Genomic DNA, 20457 nt, shown 5'->3' with positions numbered 1-20457 from the left:
AATTGATTAGCCGTTAACCACAAATTATTGGGGCGAAAATAATGAGACTTTCATCATTCGTCATTTTTAATTTGCTGGTGTTAAGTTAGAATTTTAATAATTTATTGAGTTGAAGTTTTGCAAAACTTTCATCTGTTAATGGAAATTCTATTAGGATAGCGTTGTCGATGTAACTGTAAAGCTGCAGCACTGTTTTTTCTACATTCATAATATACCTGCAGCATATCAACTTCTTCATTAGAATCATTCATTTTGTTATAAATTAAACCTGAAAGGTGACAAAAATTACAAACATACCGATAAGTGACAGATAGCAATATGCGAAACTGTGTTTCCATCGCTTTCTATTCGATATGATTTAGAAAGCGACTAAAGTCAAAGGCTGAAAGTTTTCTCATATTTTCTCAAAAATTTCGTTATGCAAAGGCATACAAATTTCATATGGTTTGAAAGAGAATAAAAAAATCTATCAAAGCATGTAAAAAAAATATACAATCTCATTTAAAAAAATATCGATGACGTCATCACACATCTACAGTGTGACGAAATAAAGAATTGTGCGATAACATAAAGAAAATAGCATCCATTTAAAAATATATCTACTTTACAGAGTGTTCAGGTGAGAATACACAAAATACGCATAATAAATATACAAGCTTACATAAGCTTAGATGGAGGTACTGACATTTATTATGAAACGAACTTTTTCCCACCACGCATCATGCACCGTCGAACGGTGGAGGGTCCGATCACCGATTTCACATTTTAATACATTTTCTATACTCCGGAATGAATAAAATCAAAGACGCGTGAATACTGGAGCTATAAAATCTACTCTGCGATGCGTGTTAGGTTTTATAGTTTCGGTGTAAAACAAGCATCAAAGTCTTGTTATCTCAGACTTTATACTATATAGGGAAATTATAAATATCAGGAAACTGCTTGCTGTAAAATACTGCCGGTTTATGTAATAAATATTTTAATACAAATTTTTGCAGTTTATTGCGGTATAAAAGTTTATGATGAGTAAAGAAACGAATAAGTATTTTATTATTATTTAACATCATTTCATACACATGCGTATTTATTAGGAACAACACTCTAGGAAATGATGTAGCAAATAACACGCATATTCAGTATATGAAAATGTCCACAAAACTGATGTGATGTAATTTGCTAAATCTATCTATAACGTAACAAAACAAATGGAATATGAAGGTCTCCTTTGAAGTAATCTGACAAGTGCGCACCTGCTGAATAGCAAACACAGCGCCGACCAAAGTGACGTGACATGTGACGTGATGTGTGATGTGTGATCTAGTGAACGAGAAGAAGTACAGTATTCAGAGTACAATGTTTCATTCATTTATAATCATGTTGCTTCCTAGATCACATAACACTCTTCATATGATGTGATGTGTGATCTAGTAACCGAAAATAAACACAGTCTTTTGAGTGTCTTATGTCTCATTTATTTATATTTATGCAGTTCAATTTTAAGATAATTCCTTGCCACATTACATATCAGAACAATGTTGTAATTAACGTGCATGGGACAGTCGTTAACATGCGATCTCATTTATTTCTGTTCATATCGTTCAATTACAAGATGATGACTTGCTAGATCACATATCAAATCACCTATCAAACGTGTTATATGATGTGATGTGTGATCTAGCACATAGAAAGGAATCTAATCTTCAATGTGGGATCTCACTAAGATAGATTACTGTTAAATTTCAAAATAATGTTACTTAATAGGCAATGTACGATATTCCATTTTTTTTCTTCATTATATTATATATATTATTATATATTTTACTTACTAGATTATTATCAGTATGCCCGTCAATGTGATGTGTGTATGTAACATGATGTGTGATCTAACAAACGGAAGGAAGTATAGGTTTCAACCGTATATTTAAGCTGTCCAATTTCAAGACGACATTACTAGTTAAATCACATAACACAGCTTCATCAAAGTGAGGAAGCATGTAACAATATGTGTGATTTAGTAACCATAAAGAGACAGTCATTTGTTTTAGTTTACGCTCTTTATTTGACAATGTATATTGCTAGATTATATACCAGTGATGCGGTATGTGAAGTGAGGTGTGATTTTGTAATCGAGACAACATCTTAGTGTCATGTGTCATTTATTTGTGTTTTTGCTGATTCTTTGATGACAATCTTACTGAATCTTATATCAAACAAAACGCTCATCAAAGTAGCGTGCGAAATTTAATTTGCTTGTCTGTTCAATTTGAATTTGCAGGCTAAATCACATACCACGTCATATATTTAAGTGATCGCATATCATATCGAACATCATATCGCACAACAAATCGCACATCATATCGCACATCATGCGTTTGTTTTTTCAATAAATTTATAAATAAAAATACTCGCAGCATGAAAACTGAAATTTTTTAAGTATTAAACATTGTCTCAAAACCCTTAAAATATTTCGTTGTTCTAAAAAGAAATCTACATACAGACGGATAATAAGAAACAGCACGTAAAATCTGCGCGAGTTGATTAATTACTGAAATACAAACACAAACCAGACAATATGTCCTCGACTGGCATGATAGGACTGATAGAAATAAAAATCTTTACGAGTCAAGTTTTTAAATCTTCAAGACTTTTTATTGCCTTACCGTTTCGTTGGGGCTGCCCGCCGAGCAACTGGATAAACTCCGAGAAAAATAAAAAATGAACTCTCATTTAAATAACACGGCACGTGAAATAAAGTATTTTTAGGAGAACGTAGGATCAAATGCCTCTCATCTTGCATAAAATAGGAATCCATTTAACACTGACGTAACTTTCTATCCAGCCAGTCTTTCTCTTTATGACGCCTTGACAGGGACCCATCATCGACTCTTGGAAGTTAAATAGGAAATTTATACAAGATGAGATTCGCCCTTGACATAAGGAACAGGAATATTTTATGAGTCAGAACCAATTCTATGCGGTATAGGTCGTTTATGGATATCGAAGTTTCAATTTTTATGGCCAGACTTCAGCGATGCATCATTTATTGACTACAATGTAAATATAACTCAGCGAAACAAAACTTGTAACTACCTAAAATACTTTGGGCTATAGAACGGATCATCGTGGTAGGGGGTAGGTTAAAAAAAACAGTGATACGATTTCGCACTAGTGTGGCCTTTGAGGGTTAATAACACAGCCCCACAAAAAAAATTAAACGAGTGAAAAATCATAGGTCTAGTGAGCTGGTAGAATAATTTGATTTTTTATGATTTTCGTCAATCTTAAATGACGTTTTTTGTGAATTTTGACCTGTTTTTTGAATTTTCCCGAAAACTCAGACCCGTTGGGCCAAATCTGAAGACAGATTCGGATTCAGCGGATAAAAATACATGGAAATACATGGGTCTGAATACCAGATCCGATACTTTTTTTTTGTGGGGCTGTGTAATAATTTACTAATTAATTAATAAATATATTATTTTATGTCATCAGAAATTTTATAATCAAAATGACTATGTAATAGTGACTAATAAAAAAATTAATAAAATGAGGAGTTCTGATTTTAAAACAAGAAACAAATATAAAAACACAGTAAAGATGTGATTCTATATTATATTTATCCTTTTTAAACATTTTATAAGGAATTCCACACAGAAGGTATAAATTACTTGCATTGCAAAATGGGTTGCGTTAAATAAATGTTATCTTAAACATGTGCCACAGTTTACAATCCAAGATACTGATAATATTTCTATATACTTAGGAGGACACTGATAATAAGGTCAAATGTTGTTACAAATTTATTTATATCAATGAATATTAATTTAGTTCGTAGAATAAGTGGTGAACAAAGTTGCTAAAGAAAAGGTGCTCGTGGTTTATAAGTAGTTTTTGTTCATTGAATCAACAATCGCTAACAAGGTATTATTAAATAAATAATAAACAAACAATCACAAAACATAAATATGGAATGCTGTTAAATAATGCTTTTATTTTGAAATTTTACTGCGTATCACATAAAAAACGATTATGTGCAAGATGTATTCCGTCAAAATTATTATTGCATTACATTTTGCACCAATTTAAATAAGCATTTTTTCATTGTTGATTAACAACATTTTCTATTTAATTTACTATTTAATTATTCAGGACATCAAAACTGATGAAAGAGAATACAGCATCTAGATAGTCTAAAAATGTGAAGAGGTTGAATGAATCTAAGATATTTGGATCTAAAATAACTAAGGAAATTAAAGCATAAAGCAAATAAATGTTCGAACTGTATAAATGGGTTAAAGTATTCAAAGAGTCTAAAGGGGTCTTAAATAATAAATAATCTTAAAGTCTGTCTCATAGGCTTCAGTGTCAAAAGAACCCGATTACGTACAATTTGGAAGGAATTTAAATTTAACTAACATTTGAAGTCTATGTCTAAAGAATTTAGAAAGTATAAACCCTAGTAAACTGAAAGTCTATTAATATTCAAAGAAAGCAAGTATTTAAAGAATCTACAGTCTAAAGTGCTCAAGAGGCCTAAAAATTTAAAATGTCTAAATAATCTATAATTCTGTCCAGAGCATCTAAAACTGTAATGCATTTATATTTAAAAAGCAAAAGAGTCTAAAAGCCCTACAATGCTCAAAGAATCTAAAAAGTCTAATAAGTCTATGACTCAAAAGAGATTCAAGTGTTTCCAGATCTGTCTAAATCTATCTATCTAAATCTTAAAGAATCTAAAGCTCTTAAGTGTCGAAAGAGTCTATATTATATCAAAATTCTAAAAAGTCTAAAATATAACCAATCTGAAAAGTTAATCTGAAGAATTTGAAGACTAAGTGTGCTAGTCTAAGGAGTCTACTACAGTTTTCAAACGAGTAAATAGTCTAAATAGTCAAAAGTTTATCTAAAGCAGTTACGTTTAAAGAATCTAGAATATTTAAAGAATCTAATGTTTTTAATATTTTCAAGGAGTCCAAAAATTTAAAATGCCTAAATTAAATAATCTATCTATCCAACACATCTAAAGACTAATAAGCGCTGACATTTGAAAAGTATAAATAGTCTAAAGGGCCTAAAATGCCCAAAGAATCTGAAGATTCCAAAAAGTATATAGCTCAAAATGGATAAAAGAGTTCAAAAGCCTTAAATTCTAAATGATTTCCAAGTATCGAAGGTTCAGAGATTCGAAAGCTCATACGCTCAGAAGAGTCTAAAACTATAAATTCAAAATAGTTTAAAAAATTAACCAATCTAAAAAGTGTATCCAAGTTTAAGGTTTTCAGAAAGTCTAAATGGAACTATATAATCTGAAAATGTATTTAAAGCATCTATAATCCAAAACACTTAATAGTCCAAGAAGCCTACATTTCGATGAGTATATACTCATAAGAGTTTTAAAGAAACTAAAGAATCTAAACGACATACAAAAACCTAAATAAAAATTAAAAAATAATAAACTAAACGGCCTAAAACTATTCTTTTTTTTTCAGAATGAATCTTGGTATCATCTTCTTAACCGTCATCTCCCTAGCCTTCGCCGACGAGCTCTCCGACTGCAAATGCTTAGAAGGATACCGCCCCCAGTTAGACGAAGACGGTCACGCCATGTGCTACGGCATTCACGTGAAGGCCTTCGCGCCCTGCAACCTGATCAAAAAACCGAGATGTCAGTGTGGTCCCGAAGTCACAGGAATCCTCAACGACGCCTCTGGGGTGTGGTGCGTAAAGTACAACAGGGGCAGTCAAGTGAAGAGGTGGCGCTGCGAGAATAGGGAGGAGTGGGAAACTTTCTTCAGCCAGCATCCTAATATTCAACGAACTAATGGTCGGAATTAGGAATAGTGCCTAAAAAATATATTTAAATAATCAAAATTCACTTAAGAAGCTTGTGGTATCGATTGTTAATTTAAAAAAATGTTGTTATACAGTAAATTAGTCTCGTTTTGTACTATTTATCAAGAGTATTTTCAATATTGATATGTGTATTGATGTGTCATTTGATAGATACATTTGATATAATGTACCTGCACCACGCTTTACGTCATTATAATGTTAATGTATTATAAAAAAATAAAAGTAAAAAATAAAATAAAAACAATTTCAATTTAGGTTTACTTTAAATTTTTGTACAATTACTTGTGTTAAACCAAATCATCTTATCATCCATCATATGTTGATTTAATTATGAATTTTGATTTTATTTGTTAATTACTTTTATGAACTTTAAAGGTTTGTATTGTTATGATATTCTAAGTTGAAACGTTATATAGAATAGAATAGTCCTTTATTGTCAATATATACATAAGTACATTTATGTCATAATTCACAAGAAAATATATTAAAAGTAGGTAAAAAATGCAGAAAATATTTTTGTCATAAAATTTAAACATACACAGCAGTAAAATACAAATTTGGTTTAAAATACAAAGAAATAAAATTGTCGAAGAAGTAACAAAAAAGAAAGAAAATAAAAATAATAATAAAATATTAAAAAAACAAATGTTTCATATTATTGTCTAAGACATCATAAGCATCTATACAGGCGGTTTATCCTCAAGATATTCTTTTACACTATAAAAAGCCCTTTGTATTAAAAATTTGTTTGCTAATTTGTAGAAATGTCTATATGTAATTATTTTTACATCGAGATGTTTATGATATCTAATGAATTTGTTATATAGATTAACGTCAATTTTGTTAGTCTGAGTCATTCTCAGTCTTGAAAATGATGGTATGAGATCTTCCCTCAATCGAGTATCATAAGAATGTCCATCTGAATGTACAATTAAATTATTAAGATGTTTGTGTATTAACAACAAATTTTCAAAAATATACAGACATGGGAAAGGGAGGATTCCATACTTTCTAAACAAAGGTTTACAATGAGTACCAAATGGTGCTGAGTCTATGATCCTAATAACAGCTTTTTGCAAGTGAAAAACTTTGTATAATTTAGATGAATTTCCCCAAAGGGAAATTGCATATGATATTAAGCTGTGGACCATTGCATAATAAACAGTTCTCATGGTAATGTTATCCAAACAGAATCTCAACTGTCGCATGATAAAAATTCGAGATGAAAGCTTTGCACACAGAGTGTCAACTTGCGCTGACCAAGTCAGACCACCATCAAGCACGACTCCAAGACGACGTACAGGCTTGGATTTTTCCAACCACCGATCAGAGCTGAATATTATATTCTTAGTCTTATTTTCATTTAATTTTAAATTATTTGCATTGAACCAAACTTTTGCTTTTTCAAAACCTTCAAGTAGATTCTGTTTCCCTCTAGCAAATATACGTAATATCATCTGCGAAAAGCGCGCAATTAGTTTTACCCATTGCCTCAGGAATATCATTGACATAAATCAAAAATAACACCGGTCCCAAGACGGATCCCTGGGGGACACCGCTTGATATGGGTCGCAATTCCGAGACAGCCCTATTAAAATTAACATATTGAGATCTGCCAGTTAAATAAGATTTAAATAAGTTTGCAATATTTCCCCTTATGCAATAAAAGTATTTCAATATTGACACAGTCAAATCACATAAGGTTGCATATGTGGGAACACCCTCGTCTAGTCCTTCCACAATGCTTCCATTAACGCCAGTAATGCCCTGACAGTGGATGATTTTTTACGAAAACCAAATTGCGATGAAGAAAATATATTTTTATTGTCCAAAAACACTAATAATCTTTCCTTAATAATAATTTCGAGGATTTTAGAAATGATCGGTACAATCGCAATCGGTCTGTATTATCAGGTGCATCTGCATCCCCTTTCTTGAATACAGGAATTATTTTAGTAATTTTTAAATTATCAGGCCAATAACCTTCAGCAACGCTGTAAGAGGAGTAGTAAGAATGTCTACAAAGGCTTTAATGGTACCGCTGTATAAGTCATAAAAATCTAAACAACTAGAATTTGTTAAACTTAAAATGGCTTGTCTAACATATGTCTCTAAAATTGACATAATAAAAAACGATGAAGAAGGGCTCGGCATATTATTTAACAGAAATTGAGGATCTCGAGGACACTCGAAATTACTATTGATTTAGCTATAGCGTCGGATATTGTTGTAAAATAAATATTCAAATCCTGAGGTGATAAAGTAGTATCAGCTGATTTAGTCGCAGTGGATATCTCGCGCTTAACTATACTCCATATTGTTTTGTTTTTATTTTCTGAACTTGAGATAGAACTTGCATAGAACCTGGATTATTCTTCTTTCAATGCGCGTCGATAAATTTTACGTAGTGAAGTGAAAAGTATCCAGTCATTAGCGGATTTAGAATTACCGTAAATAGGCTGTAAAAGGCAACAATATAGAGTAGAAAAAGTTAGAAAGTACAACAAAGTACAATTTTGTAAAGTCATGTGTCATATAGGAGCATTGGTTGAAGAAAATTTGAAAAAAATAAGACTTTGACAGATAGATTGACGGAGAGAGAAGGATTTACACTTGTAAATAGAATTCATGCAATAAACTAAGTCTATACCTTTAGTCTACATTTATAAGTGGGTTAAAGTTCTTTGTATAACTTGTGTGAAACTTGTTGTGTAAAAAGTGTTTATAAGATGTAAAATGATTTGTGTTGTATTAAAAAGACCTTGTAGTCATATAAAACTGTGTTAAAATCCCAATTTACGTTCCAAGTAGTGTGTAAACATTATTAGTTGTCAAAAAAGGTGGATCTGAAAACATTTCAGTTATTAGTTAATTCAAACAGGAAAAGACTGTTCAGAATAATGAAATTAAGGAAATATCAATGTCGTGGAGCAGTATTACAAACATAGAATTAAGCAAAATAGCACAGTTTGGTGAAATTTTGCAAAAATTTGAAAAATTTGCAAAATGTTTGAAAATGAACGTAGAAAAAGATATAGGTATTGAAATTTACAAAAAATTATGTAGAATCTAAATCTGTAATTGTCATGCTGCAAAAAATATACATAAAGGCATAATTTCCAGTTTAAAAATTTTATAAAACGTCAATATAATGTATCCATAGCAACAGGTTCTTTTGTCTTCAGTTTTTAAAAACTAGAACAGGGCTCGTAGTAGTCAATCTTTCATAATTTTCCAAGCTGCAAATATCGTTGAGTCACACCTAAAATAAACAAATGCAAGTCAAAATTAAGTAAATAAATGGTGAACTTAGTTAGTTTGAAGCGTCAAACGCCATCTGTCAAAAAGTGTAATTCTCCGTCAGTTAAAATTTTTCTCAACTAACCAAATACCTACTGGAAACTTATATAATGGGAACAAATGTTATTTAACCAAAAGTGCAAAGTATAAATTGTCAAATAAAAATTAGTGCATTGGGAAAATACAACGGCAGGTGAAGTGCAAACCCTATTTAGGTACAATTGGAAAATCGAGCACATGGGACCAGTTTGACGACCTAGAGCACCAAAATCCAGCATCGACCATCACGAGGATTACGTCACCTGGAAATCTCATACTTCAAAATATGTCAATATAAGTTAGTGAAACACACCCTGAGGAAAAGTCAGCTCTACACTAGTTATTGAACAAGACAAGTTGTTGTTGGAGTCCAGGCAAAATAAAATTAAAAATTACAATAACAAAATTAAAATTCAATTAAAATACAATAAATAAAACAAATTTATAACGCAAAAATCATAGCAGTATATTGTCATACTCGTTTAATAATATCAACTCTGGATTTATTGACCTATTTTATTTTTGTATTTGTTGTTGCCAAGTGACTGCAATATATAAATTATTATTATGTTATTACTGTCACAGTTATTGGTATATTAATTGAAAATAGTTCAATATCGGTAACGGGAAAAAAGTTCCTACTTTAACGCCCTCTATCTTCGAAACGGTGCGATTTAAGAAATAAGTTTATATCATGAATGAACATTATTTTAACCTGTTCTATCGATTCCTGAAATTATCCAGATTAATCCTTGTATATAGTATTTTTTAGGGAAATTCGAAATCAAAGTTATATATTGGCAATAGGTTTTAGGAGAAAAAAAGAGAGCAAAACTCATGTTAACTTCGTTAGGGGTCTTTGATCTAACAATAAATAAAACTAATAAAACTGCAAACTTTGTTTTAAATTTAGGACGACTGTTTTCAAGAAAATATGATTCAAAAAACTATAAACAAACTTGAAATCAACAATTCTACTTAATTTTTTACATTAATTATTTTTATGCAATTCATTATGTTTCTTGTGAAAAAAATTAATTTAAAAACAATGCCTTATACTATACTGAACTTACTCCAAAAAACAATATCATGAAAATTCACAAATTCACACAATTGCTTCTAAATTAGGGACAGACAAATTTTTGTGAAAATTCGACGTTCGCATTGTGCTTATTTTTATAATTGTGAAATTATTACCAACAAATTGTAGATTTTTTGAAATTTCAAACAATATCGTATGAAACTTTAATACAATTTGTCCCTATCACAATTTTAGTAACAATTGTATGTATTTCCGTCACATTGTTTTCTGCGTGTATCTACTGTTACAAATAGATGTGTGCCTTGAATAAATCTAGGATCATTGCAAATTGCCAAAATAAAAGAAGTAATAAAGCCTTTTGTTTAATCAAATATACGTAATAAAGAACATGTAGACCCCAAGCACGTCTTCAATTAATTGAACTGCAGCATTTTTATTTCCTAAACAGCGATAAACAAATGTTTAACAATCTAATTCCAAATTAAGCAATTGAGAAGGGTGCATAGAAATAACACTTTTATGCCCAATCCAAATGAAATTAGTTCTATTAGGATCTTTTAGAGTAGATACAAGAAAAATATATCCAAGCTAATGAGGTTGCAGAAGATTATGAAAATTTATTAATAAAAAACTGGGATTGTACCTGTATGTATACTTCTATATTTAGGAAGTCGATATATTAAGATTCTTCTCATTAACCGACTTCTTTCTAAATAGATGTTCTTTTTTATATAGCAAGAGATACCGGGTGTATATGGAACAGACAAACAAATTTAAAATTAAAATGAATTTAAGTCGAAATGTCATTCTCAATTCTTTAAAATGACAAAGTTAATAACTTATTGAATGTGTTTTTTATTTGTCTGTCTTAAGTGAGATTTTTGGTTAATCGAGGCAAGTTTCTTAAAAATAACTCGTTACTGACTCTTGTGGCGCAAAGGTCTATTTCATTCATTTTAAATATTTTTCACAGATGTCAGGTATCCAAATAAAAAACTAAAACTATGTAGCAAATAAGTAACTTCAGACAACACCGGATGTCTCGTAAAAATGCCGCGAGTTCTTATGGTATGATTTTAAAATACAAAAGATTAGTGTTAATGGTTCTAAAAATACTACAAACTCACATGCAGTGCCATTGTGATATTTCTTAAAGAATGTGATCCTTACTTTAAACTTTACGATGACTTCAAAAAAATATGCCGTTCTGTTCTCAAAAAAATACAATTGTGTCATTAAGGTACCTGCGTGTTGAAATAAATATGTTTGGAGCCAATAACGTCAATATTTTGTTTCTCGCAATGGTACCGGCGTTTTTTTACCTAACACCCGGTATAAATAGAATAAAAGAAGTACGAATTCACTAAAGTAGAAGTCAAGGTTAAGATTAAGGTTTTCTTTTAGTTAAAATGAGGACAAACATCTCTGCGGACTCTCTGAATAGTGATTAATAGTCATAATTAAAGAAAAAAAAATGTGTGCTGATTGCAGGCCATATATTTGGTTTCATGCCATGCTAATGGACGTGGACTGCATGTCTTGTTCAGCATTTCAGGGATTATTGACCGTGAATATACTTCAAAACCAGTCGGACCTGAAGAGTTCGATTGTTAGCCGTATAATTAGTCGATTTGTAGACGCTAGACTGTGCGTTAGTGCCAATCTCAAGTTCGAAGTTTTACGTCTATGAAAACAGAAATTATTTCAGGTAAATAACATATGATTTCGATTTATTAAATTCAGTGTATTATTAGCGTTGCCTGAAAAATATTATTTGGTGGATTTCTTGATCTGTTTCCTTCTTTTAGGTTAAAAAAACAATTGTAAAGAAACCCCTAAGAGGACATAGTCTTGACATCAACTTTTCACCACCAGGGAACAAGTGAAAATAATATTTTCTGTAAAACGTAAAATAGATAGCACAAATATTTGAGAAATTCTCAAATCCAATTTTTAATATAAATTCAGAAAAACTATCAGAATCCCGATTTTAACAAATTTTTGAGAAAAAATAACTTGGACATTAAAAATAATTTAGTTAGATTTATTATTTATTATACAGATTCATGTATCACATGTTTCTCATACACAATTTAAGAAAAAACAGTTTAATATCGCGTCAGAGAAGTATGTTTAATGGTTTGTTCAAATTTAACTTTTTTATATTAATTTAACTTGATTATTAATGAAATTCAGCTTTTTACAAATTAAAATTAACCTTTTGGTAATCAAATTTGTGTCTTCTTAAATTAAAGTTTGCAGTTTATAAATTAATTTCACACTTTTAGTACAAAAACAGATTTAATATTTTACAATATATGAGTATACTTGAAATTAATCATTAACATTTGTTCCAATTTAATTGATCTAATACACTTCTCTATTAAAAAAGAAACAAAAATTTAAAACCGTTGTCACACGTACATAAAAACGTTTCATCTGAGCAAAAATAAATTATCAACTGAGATTACCACGCAAGCAATCTTTATGACAATAATTTGATAAATTAGTTTGATATTTCTTTTTTCTTTGCGTTGTAACAAAGGGTGAAATTGGTTGTTTCCAGTATATGTATTTTACTAAAATATTAAACCTATGTTTAAATATGAAGGTCATTCAATTTGATTTGCAAACGGGTGAGTTTCATATTACACCAAGAAAATTAGCGAAAATAAAAGAGAAACTCGAAAAAAGTCCTATACGCGATATTATTGTAAAATTGTCTAAAGGAACATAATACACGACATCTCTCATCTCGTAAGTCAAATAACTTTTATTAGCTAACTTTTCTATTTAAACAAATAAGAGATGAAAACAGTTTTTTCACTTTACAGGGAAAAACCATCAATTTTAGCGGAGAGTGACCCTAGACAGCTTGTAGGGAGTAAAATTATCAACAAAATGAGACTTTCGGTTAATAAACAAAAAAGTTTTTGCAAAAAAAAACAAGAAAAGTGCCCACTTTTTAAATTGTTTATAACTATCGCATTGTTAAAATTTTATAAAACCAATGACAAGTTGAGCATAAATAGCAACAATTTTATTCAAATTGTTTATAAGCGAAAAAGGCACGGTTTTTTAATGTACAATTTGAGAATGTTAATGTCAAAAAACGGTGACATTTTTTAAAAGGTCGCTTAATTACGTCTTTAAGATTACAATGACGCTTTCAGAATCATGTTTGGTTGAAAATTAACGCCTGTACAGAGGCTTAAAGTTCATAACTTTTGGAGCCTCCGTTATAAACAAATTGAACTGTGCGAAAACTATTGCACCTACAGCGCCCACTTTTGGCACACTTTTAAAGTATGATAAAACCCTCAACTTGTCATAGGTTTTATATTATTTTAACAATATATGCGATAGTTATAAACAAATTAAGAAATGGGCACTTTTCCTGTTTTTTGCAATAACTATTTTGTTTATTAACCGATTTTAATTTAACAAGTCTCATTTTGTAGATAATTTTACTCCCTACAAGCTGTCTCAGAGTCACTTTTCGCTAAAATTGATGGTTTTCCCTACAAAGTGAAAAAACTGTTTTCCTCACATATTTGTTTAAATAGAAAAGTTAGCTAATAAAAGTTTTTGACTCACGAGATGAGAGATGTCTTGTATCATGTTCCTGTAGACAGTTTTACAATAATCTCGCGGATAGAACTTTTTTCGAGTAAAAATTTCATTTGCTTGGCCTATATGGGAAAAGTTAAATTTTGAATTGAAAACCTGTTTGATAGACACACTCTCTTTTGATTATATCTCATATACCATTGAGAATAGACCCATCACATATTTAATATTGTAAGAAATTCAATAATTTTATTATGGACTATAAAAAAACAGTAGTATAATTTCCGTATTTGTTATTTTTTAGGCCAGTAATAGCCCAGTATGACCATAAAGTCAAAAATCTGATCAGCAAAATCCGCAATTCAACGAAAATAAACGACTCGTTTAAGAAATACAGATAATTTTTTTGTATTTTATCTCTTTCTGTGATGTTGAGGTTTTCTATAACCTTTACACACTTTACATGCTTTATGCTTTATGCATTTTTGAAGTCTACGTAATATTTCCTTTTAAACTATGTGTTATATACGGTATAAATAACCAAAAATAAAGTTGTATGTCGTATTTGTTCCTAGTTTTTCTTAAATAAAAAAATTGCACGCATATTAATAGCAACTATTTTTTGTTAATTGGCGTAAAATTAGTCATTAAACTTTGATCGAACATTTCGATTATATCCTATGAATAAAATCTTTAATTATTATAAGAAGCCTTCAATAAATACTTCAATTTTTTTAATTTTGGTGGTGAAAATATAGGGTTAATTTTCTTTACTCGCTCGCATTATATTATTTAAGAAAATCATTTTAATCATTGTTTTAGCACTATGAAATTTCTCATTCTCCTCTTCGTCACCTTTGCCGTGGCAGCAGAAGACGAGCTATCAAAATGCAAATGTCAGAAGGGGTACTACCCGCAAAAGGACGAATCAGGAGTGGTGAGCTGCTACGGAAGCATCCTGAAAACCAACGAGAAAAGCATCCTGCCCTGCAATGTCCTAGTAAAGCCTTCGTGTATCTGCAAGGACGACGCAACTAGTATCGTACAGGATGAGTCAGGGACTTGGTGCAGTAAGGTATCTGAAGGCAAAGAGGACAAGAGGTGGCCTTGCGAGAATAAGGAGGATTGGGCAGCTTTTTACTCGGCGCATCCGGAGGAGAAGCCATAATTTTTTAATTGACAGTTATTAGTGGTAGCAATAATGTGCCTTTCTTTAAATATAGTTACTTTCAATAAAACTTTTAAACTATCCCTTTTATACGCTCATTTAAGTTGTGCATTATGAATTTTTCCAATGTCACTAGTACTTTTTTATAACAAAAATAGCAATTACATATTTTTGAAAATATAAGACATTGCTCATTCATTTGATGGAAAAATTATACACTATGAAACAATTATAAACATACATATTGTTATGTTTATGTATATAATATTTTTGAGAAAATTAAAAATTCAACTTAGCATTTTACAAATAGATTATATTACAAATTCAAAATATTTGGACAATTTAACAAGTTTTTATATTTCTTATACTTCTACGTTATATCTACTCGCTATGATATTTTGTTCTAGAAGGTGAAAATTGTGAATTGTAGTCGACTTTGATATTTATGGAAAGTTTAATTTAGAGTTATAAGTTTGACTCATATTACGAATTCGTTTGGTGTGACATATTTAACTGGCTAATTTAAAATAGATAATTCATGTTACACCTTTGAGTAATGCTGGTTTCAGACATGCCTTTCGGGTAACATAATTCTTTCTATGGCTGATGCTGGCTTCCGGTGCACTTCGTCGTCAGGATGGTCCATACGTATGTTCTTCTACTGGTAGAAAGGGTTTGTACTTAACCTGCTGTGATATTTGTCCACTGCACTTCACTAACTTAATTTTGACAAATTTATAATTTACACTTTCGGTTAATTAACATTCGTTCCCATTATATAAATTTCCAGTAGATATTTGGTTCGGTGTGACAATTTGAACTGATGTCCAACTGTACCTCTTGACAGATGGCGCTTATTACCTTGTGGATACTGTTTGATGTTTCCAACCTGGTAACTAATTTCACCATTTATTTACTTAATTTTGATTTTCATTTATTTATTTTAAGCACAACTCAACGATGTTTACTGCGTGGCAAATTATGAAAGACTGGTTATTACAAGCCCTGTTTTAGTTTTTATTAACTGATGACAAAAGAGTTTGTTACTATGGAGACGTCGTATTAAACTTTTGTGAATCTTTAATTGAAAATTACGACCTTATGCTTGTTTTTGCAGCATGACTATTACATCTTCTGATTCTACACAATTTTCTCTAAATTTTGATGTCTGTATCTTGTTTCTACATTCATTTGCAAACATTCTACTTTCACAAATTTTTGTAAATTTTTTACCAAACTGTGCTATCTAGCTTAATTCTATGTCTGTAGTACTGTTCCACGACACTGATATTTACTTATTTTCACTTATCTGAATAGTCTTTATCTGTTGGAATTAACAATTAACTAAAATGTTTTTAGGACCATCGTTTCTGACAACTTTTAATGTTTATGACTAGAAGATCTTTTTAACACAACACAAATCATTTTACATTTTATAAATACTTTTTACACAACAAACACAAAATCAACTTATGAGTTTGACATTCCAAAAATCGCTACATGAAGTTATACAAAGAACATTAATTTCGATTCCACTTATAAATATAGACCAAAGGTATGATAAACTTTAGTTTTAGTTTTAATTTATTGCATGTATTTTATCTATAAGTGCAACTCATTCTTTCTCCGTCGACCAACTTGTCAAAAATTTTAACATTTTTTAAATTTCCTCCAACCAATGCTCTAATATGATACTTTACAAAATTGTACTTTATTGTACCTTCTAACTATTCTACGATATATAGTTGCCTTTTACAGAGTATTTAGTTCAAAAATTTACATTCTTTCAAAATTACGTTGTTTTCTATTTATTTAACGTTTCAACTCAAAATATCATAACATTATATTCTATTTTCTCACATGCTTTTACTCATTTTTAAAGGAATTAAGCTAAATTACTCAAATACAAAAAAAAAATCTTTAAAAATCTTATTAAATGAAGTCCAACAATGTTTTTCGGCACTAGACATTATAGGTATGCAAAAGATTCAACTTCTCATATAACATTCGATAACGTCAAAGGTGAAAGCAAGGATATAGGATGTTTCTCTGAATGATGGTACATATTACCTTAAAAAAATCATTACACATTCTTCTTTTAATCTTACATGAAAAGTAAAAATATCAATACATTTCGTGGAATTGGGATACTTACATCCACGATGGTAGCACGAAAAGCAGCCACTATTTCAGGCTATTTAAATATAACGTATTAGGTTTTATGGGCATTTTAGAAATTAAAACCCAGTTCTGAGGAAACTAGCAATTTGCCAAAAAACAGTGGCGTGATAGATGTCAGTAAACATAAAGAAGTTTCCGATATATCAAACAAATTAGAGCTAATGGCATGCGTGAACTATTATTTTCTTACTCGTGAGGTTAAAGGTAAATCTAGGTCATCTCGAACTCTCAGACTGGGTTCTTATTTGCAACAGCCATGCGATGATAAGAAAAAAATCAAGAATTAATCTCCTTATGTATGTTTGTGGCTATCCAATTCATTTCTAAATCTTTATTTCTTTACAAAAATTTTACCCTTACTTTTATTTATACAATGTGTTGCACTTCAAGCACCTTGATTTTTTATTATTATTAAGTATTGCGTGAGATCAACCTTATTATATCTAACTTTCGATTCTACATCAGTTTCATGAGCTAGTGTGCCCAAAAAAAATTTGCAAGAAATTAGAAACAGCTATTAGACATATTTTTAAGAAAAAAACTCATGGTATGTCCCTATTTACTAGTATCAAAGTTTCACTACAACAGTGGTTACAGGCCGGTTTGCTTCAATGCGAACAATTTTTTAAAATACAGATGACTGGAACACCCAGTATAAAGCTAATATTTTGTTTTTTGTTTTTTGAACGTACCCTTTTCTTGTATATATTTACATATTTACATATACAGTATACTCCTAGTAGTAACTAAAATCAATTCGTAATTACATATTTGTTGTCTGACAGCAGATACCAAACTGCGTGCCGGTATCTGTTTGTGCACAATTCGGTGTTCCCCTTTCTTATGCGTAATAGTGATAACGAATTAAGTGATTTTTACACAGTATGGTCTCATTCTCAACATTTTAGGATTTCTAACAAAAAATTGTGTTGATATACTTTATAACTCAAAATTTAATACCATAATAATTTCATTCATAAACAACTTTGAATGTACACTATGTTATTTTTTACTGTGCAATTATTTTTGGTTCTATTATACAGGGTGTCCCAGAATAACGTGTACAACGGAAGACTACAGATTCGTGGAATCAAAATAAGCAGATTTAGGCTAATTCATTTATATCCGAAATTGCTTCGTTTGGCCGCTAGATGGCCGCAAAGTTCGTGAACATTTTTTGAATTTTGCAAATAACTCAAAAACGTATTACACGATTTCGATTACTTTTGGGGTGTGGACTTTTGCTCTCAATCTACACATTTTGTTTTTTTTAAAACTGACAACTCCTACAAAATTGCTGTACGGTGATACGTTCATAACTTCTTCCTCTTTGGGGCAATAATGACTTCTATTTTTTATTTCATAGGTGATACCATTTGGAAGTTTTTGGGCCTCTTGTAGAATATTGATTAAATGAGCAGTTTGGGTACAAAAAAATTTTTTTTAAATGTATATATCTTGCTACCCATTTCAGTTTGATCTTTAAGTCACATTTAAGGGACTCAAAAACTGCCAAATGGTATCATCTATCAAATAAAAAATAAATGTCGTTATTGCCCCAAAGAGGAAGAAGTTATGAACGGATATAATAACCGTACAGCAATTTTGTAGGAGTTGTAAGTTTAAAAAAACATTATTTCCCGAAAAAGGAAAAAGTTATGAATGGATATTATAACCATACATCAATTTTGTAGGAGTTTAAAAACACTCTGAATAACACTAAAATGTGCAGAGTGAAAGCAAAAGTAAACACCCCAAAAATAATCTAAATTGAGTAATACGTATTCGAGTTATTTACAAAATTCAAACAACATTCACGAATTTTGAGGCCATCTAGCGGCCAAACAAAGCGATTTTGGATATAGGTGAATTAGCCTAAATCTGCCTATTTTGTTTCCACGAATCTGTGGTCTTCCGTTGTACACGTTATTCTGGGTTACGGTGTATATTCTCGAATTCTCCAATAAAAGTTACGCTTAACACCCTGTGTGAATATGTGTTTCTCATGAGTTACAGAATTAATTAAAATCGAGAAATTTACACAACCTAGCCTTTAGCATGTAACTAGAAAACAAAACTACAAGGGATACCCTACTTCAAATAGACCGCTAATAGGAAGTCTGCAGAATATTTCAGATAATAGAAGATACCTTCATTATCTACCGCCTCATTCCCCAAATTAAATTTTCGTCCCCCTACGTATGACGGGTATAGCAATTACCTTAGTAGTGCTCTTCGGTGAAATTAATAGCAGAACAATAGATACGAATTCCTCGAATTTGACTATCTTTCGAATACAGAATTGGATTCCTTAATTACATAAATTTCGCTACGGCTCTAACTCGACGTAATAAGTTGTTTATTTACAGAATACGTCGCTTAAAATTAATTAAGGTTCTATTTGAGTACGTAAAAATTTATTTATTAAATGCTCCAAAAAATATTATTTTAAAATACATACAGGGTAAATCTTAAATGTGTGTATATATTTTTCATTGTACAATAACATGTACATGTCTGCCTCTGATCTGAAGCCTCGCACCGGTCAATTTATTCGATACGTATCTAGCGGCATCCTAATGCCTGCCCTGTCGGCCTGGCGTACCTGTGAACAATTCAGGTTTTTTACTGAGGGACGTTGGCCCCATTTCATTGTCATTTGTGCGTGTTTGAGAGAGTTTGACGCTTTGCTTCGTCGAGTGTATGACACCTGTTTTTTTGGCAGTCAGTAGACTGTGTATCGTAAGCATAGAGCGGCACACAGCTTGGCCATAGATTTAGCACATTCCTGCTACTACAACGCGTATTGCCGCAAAATATAGACTGCTACTATTTATTTATTTGATAGTAGTCACAAAGTTTTCAGTGTCTAATAATGATTAGGTTTAATGTTAATAAATAAATTTTAAATATTACAAATTTAATATTTCCGTCCTAATTTTATTGTTTTACCTTAAACATTACCATGTAGTACTATTATTAAACACAATTATATTTTTAAGATGATACAGGGTGGGCCATTAGTGGAGAAAGTAAAATAACTCCCTTGTTATTCAGAACACAGAAAAAAAGTTTATATAAAAGTTGTACAGAATCAAAAAACCTAAAGGACAAAATTAATTTGAAACACACAGGGCGATCAGTAAAAATGGGACACGCCAAATATTACATTTTTTTAAATGGAACGCCCTGTATATTTTTAAACATATGGATTTCTGATAAAATTCAATATATGGCAATATAAACACTTTAACATTTTAGTGCGGGGTTTCCAAGTTATGTAGAAAATTCTTCGAATTTTGGA

General features: G+C 30.7%; 2 protein-coding genes across 2 annotated transcripts; both read left to right on the top strand.

Moving 5' to 3' along the window:
* Positions 1-3829: 3829 nt before the first annotated feature.
* LOC108909078 lies at positions 3830-6106 on the top strand. Its single transcript, XM_018713311.1, has 2 exons — positions 3830-3921; positions 5490-6106. The coding sequence occupies exon 2, from the start codon at positions 5491-5493 to the stop codon at positions 5833-5835; it is 345 nt and encodes a 114-aa protein (XP_018568827.1). The 5' UTR covers positions 3830-3921; position 5490; the 3' UTR covers positions 5836-6106.
* Positions 6107-11832: 5726 nt separating this feature from the next.
* On the top strand, positions 11833-15055 carry LOC108909084. The gene is made up of 2 exons (XM_018713318.1): positions 11833-11942; positions 14627-15055. The coding sequence occupies exon 2, from the start codon at positions 14631-14633 to the stop codon at positions 14970-14972; it is 342 nt and encodes a 113-aa protein (XP_018568834.1). The 5' UTR covers positions 11833-11942; positions 14627-14630; the 3' UTR covers positions 14973-15055.
* Positions 15056-20457: the final 5402 nt, after the last annotated feature.

This window comes from Anoplophora glabripennis, unplaced genomic scaffold, assembly GCF_000390285.2.
Source record: "Anoplophora glabripennis isolate ALB-LARVAE unplaced genomic scaffold, Agla_2.0 scaffold413, whole genome shotgun sequence".
Taxonomy (NCBI): Eukaryota; Metazoa; Arthropoda; class Insecta; order Coleoptera; family Cerambycidae; genus Anoplophora; species Anoplophora glabripennis.
Note: the sequence above shows the minus strand (reverse complement) of the source record. Positions and strands in the feature narration are given on the sequence as shown.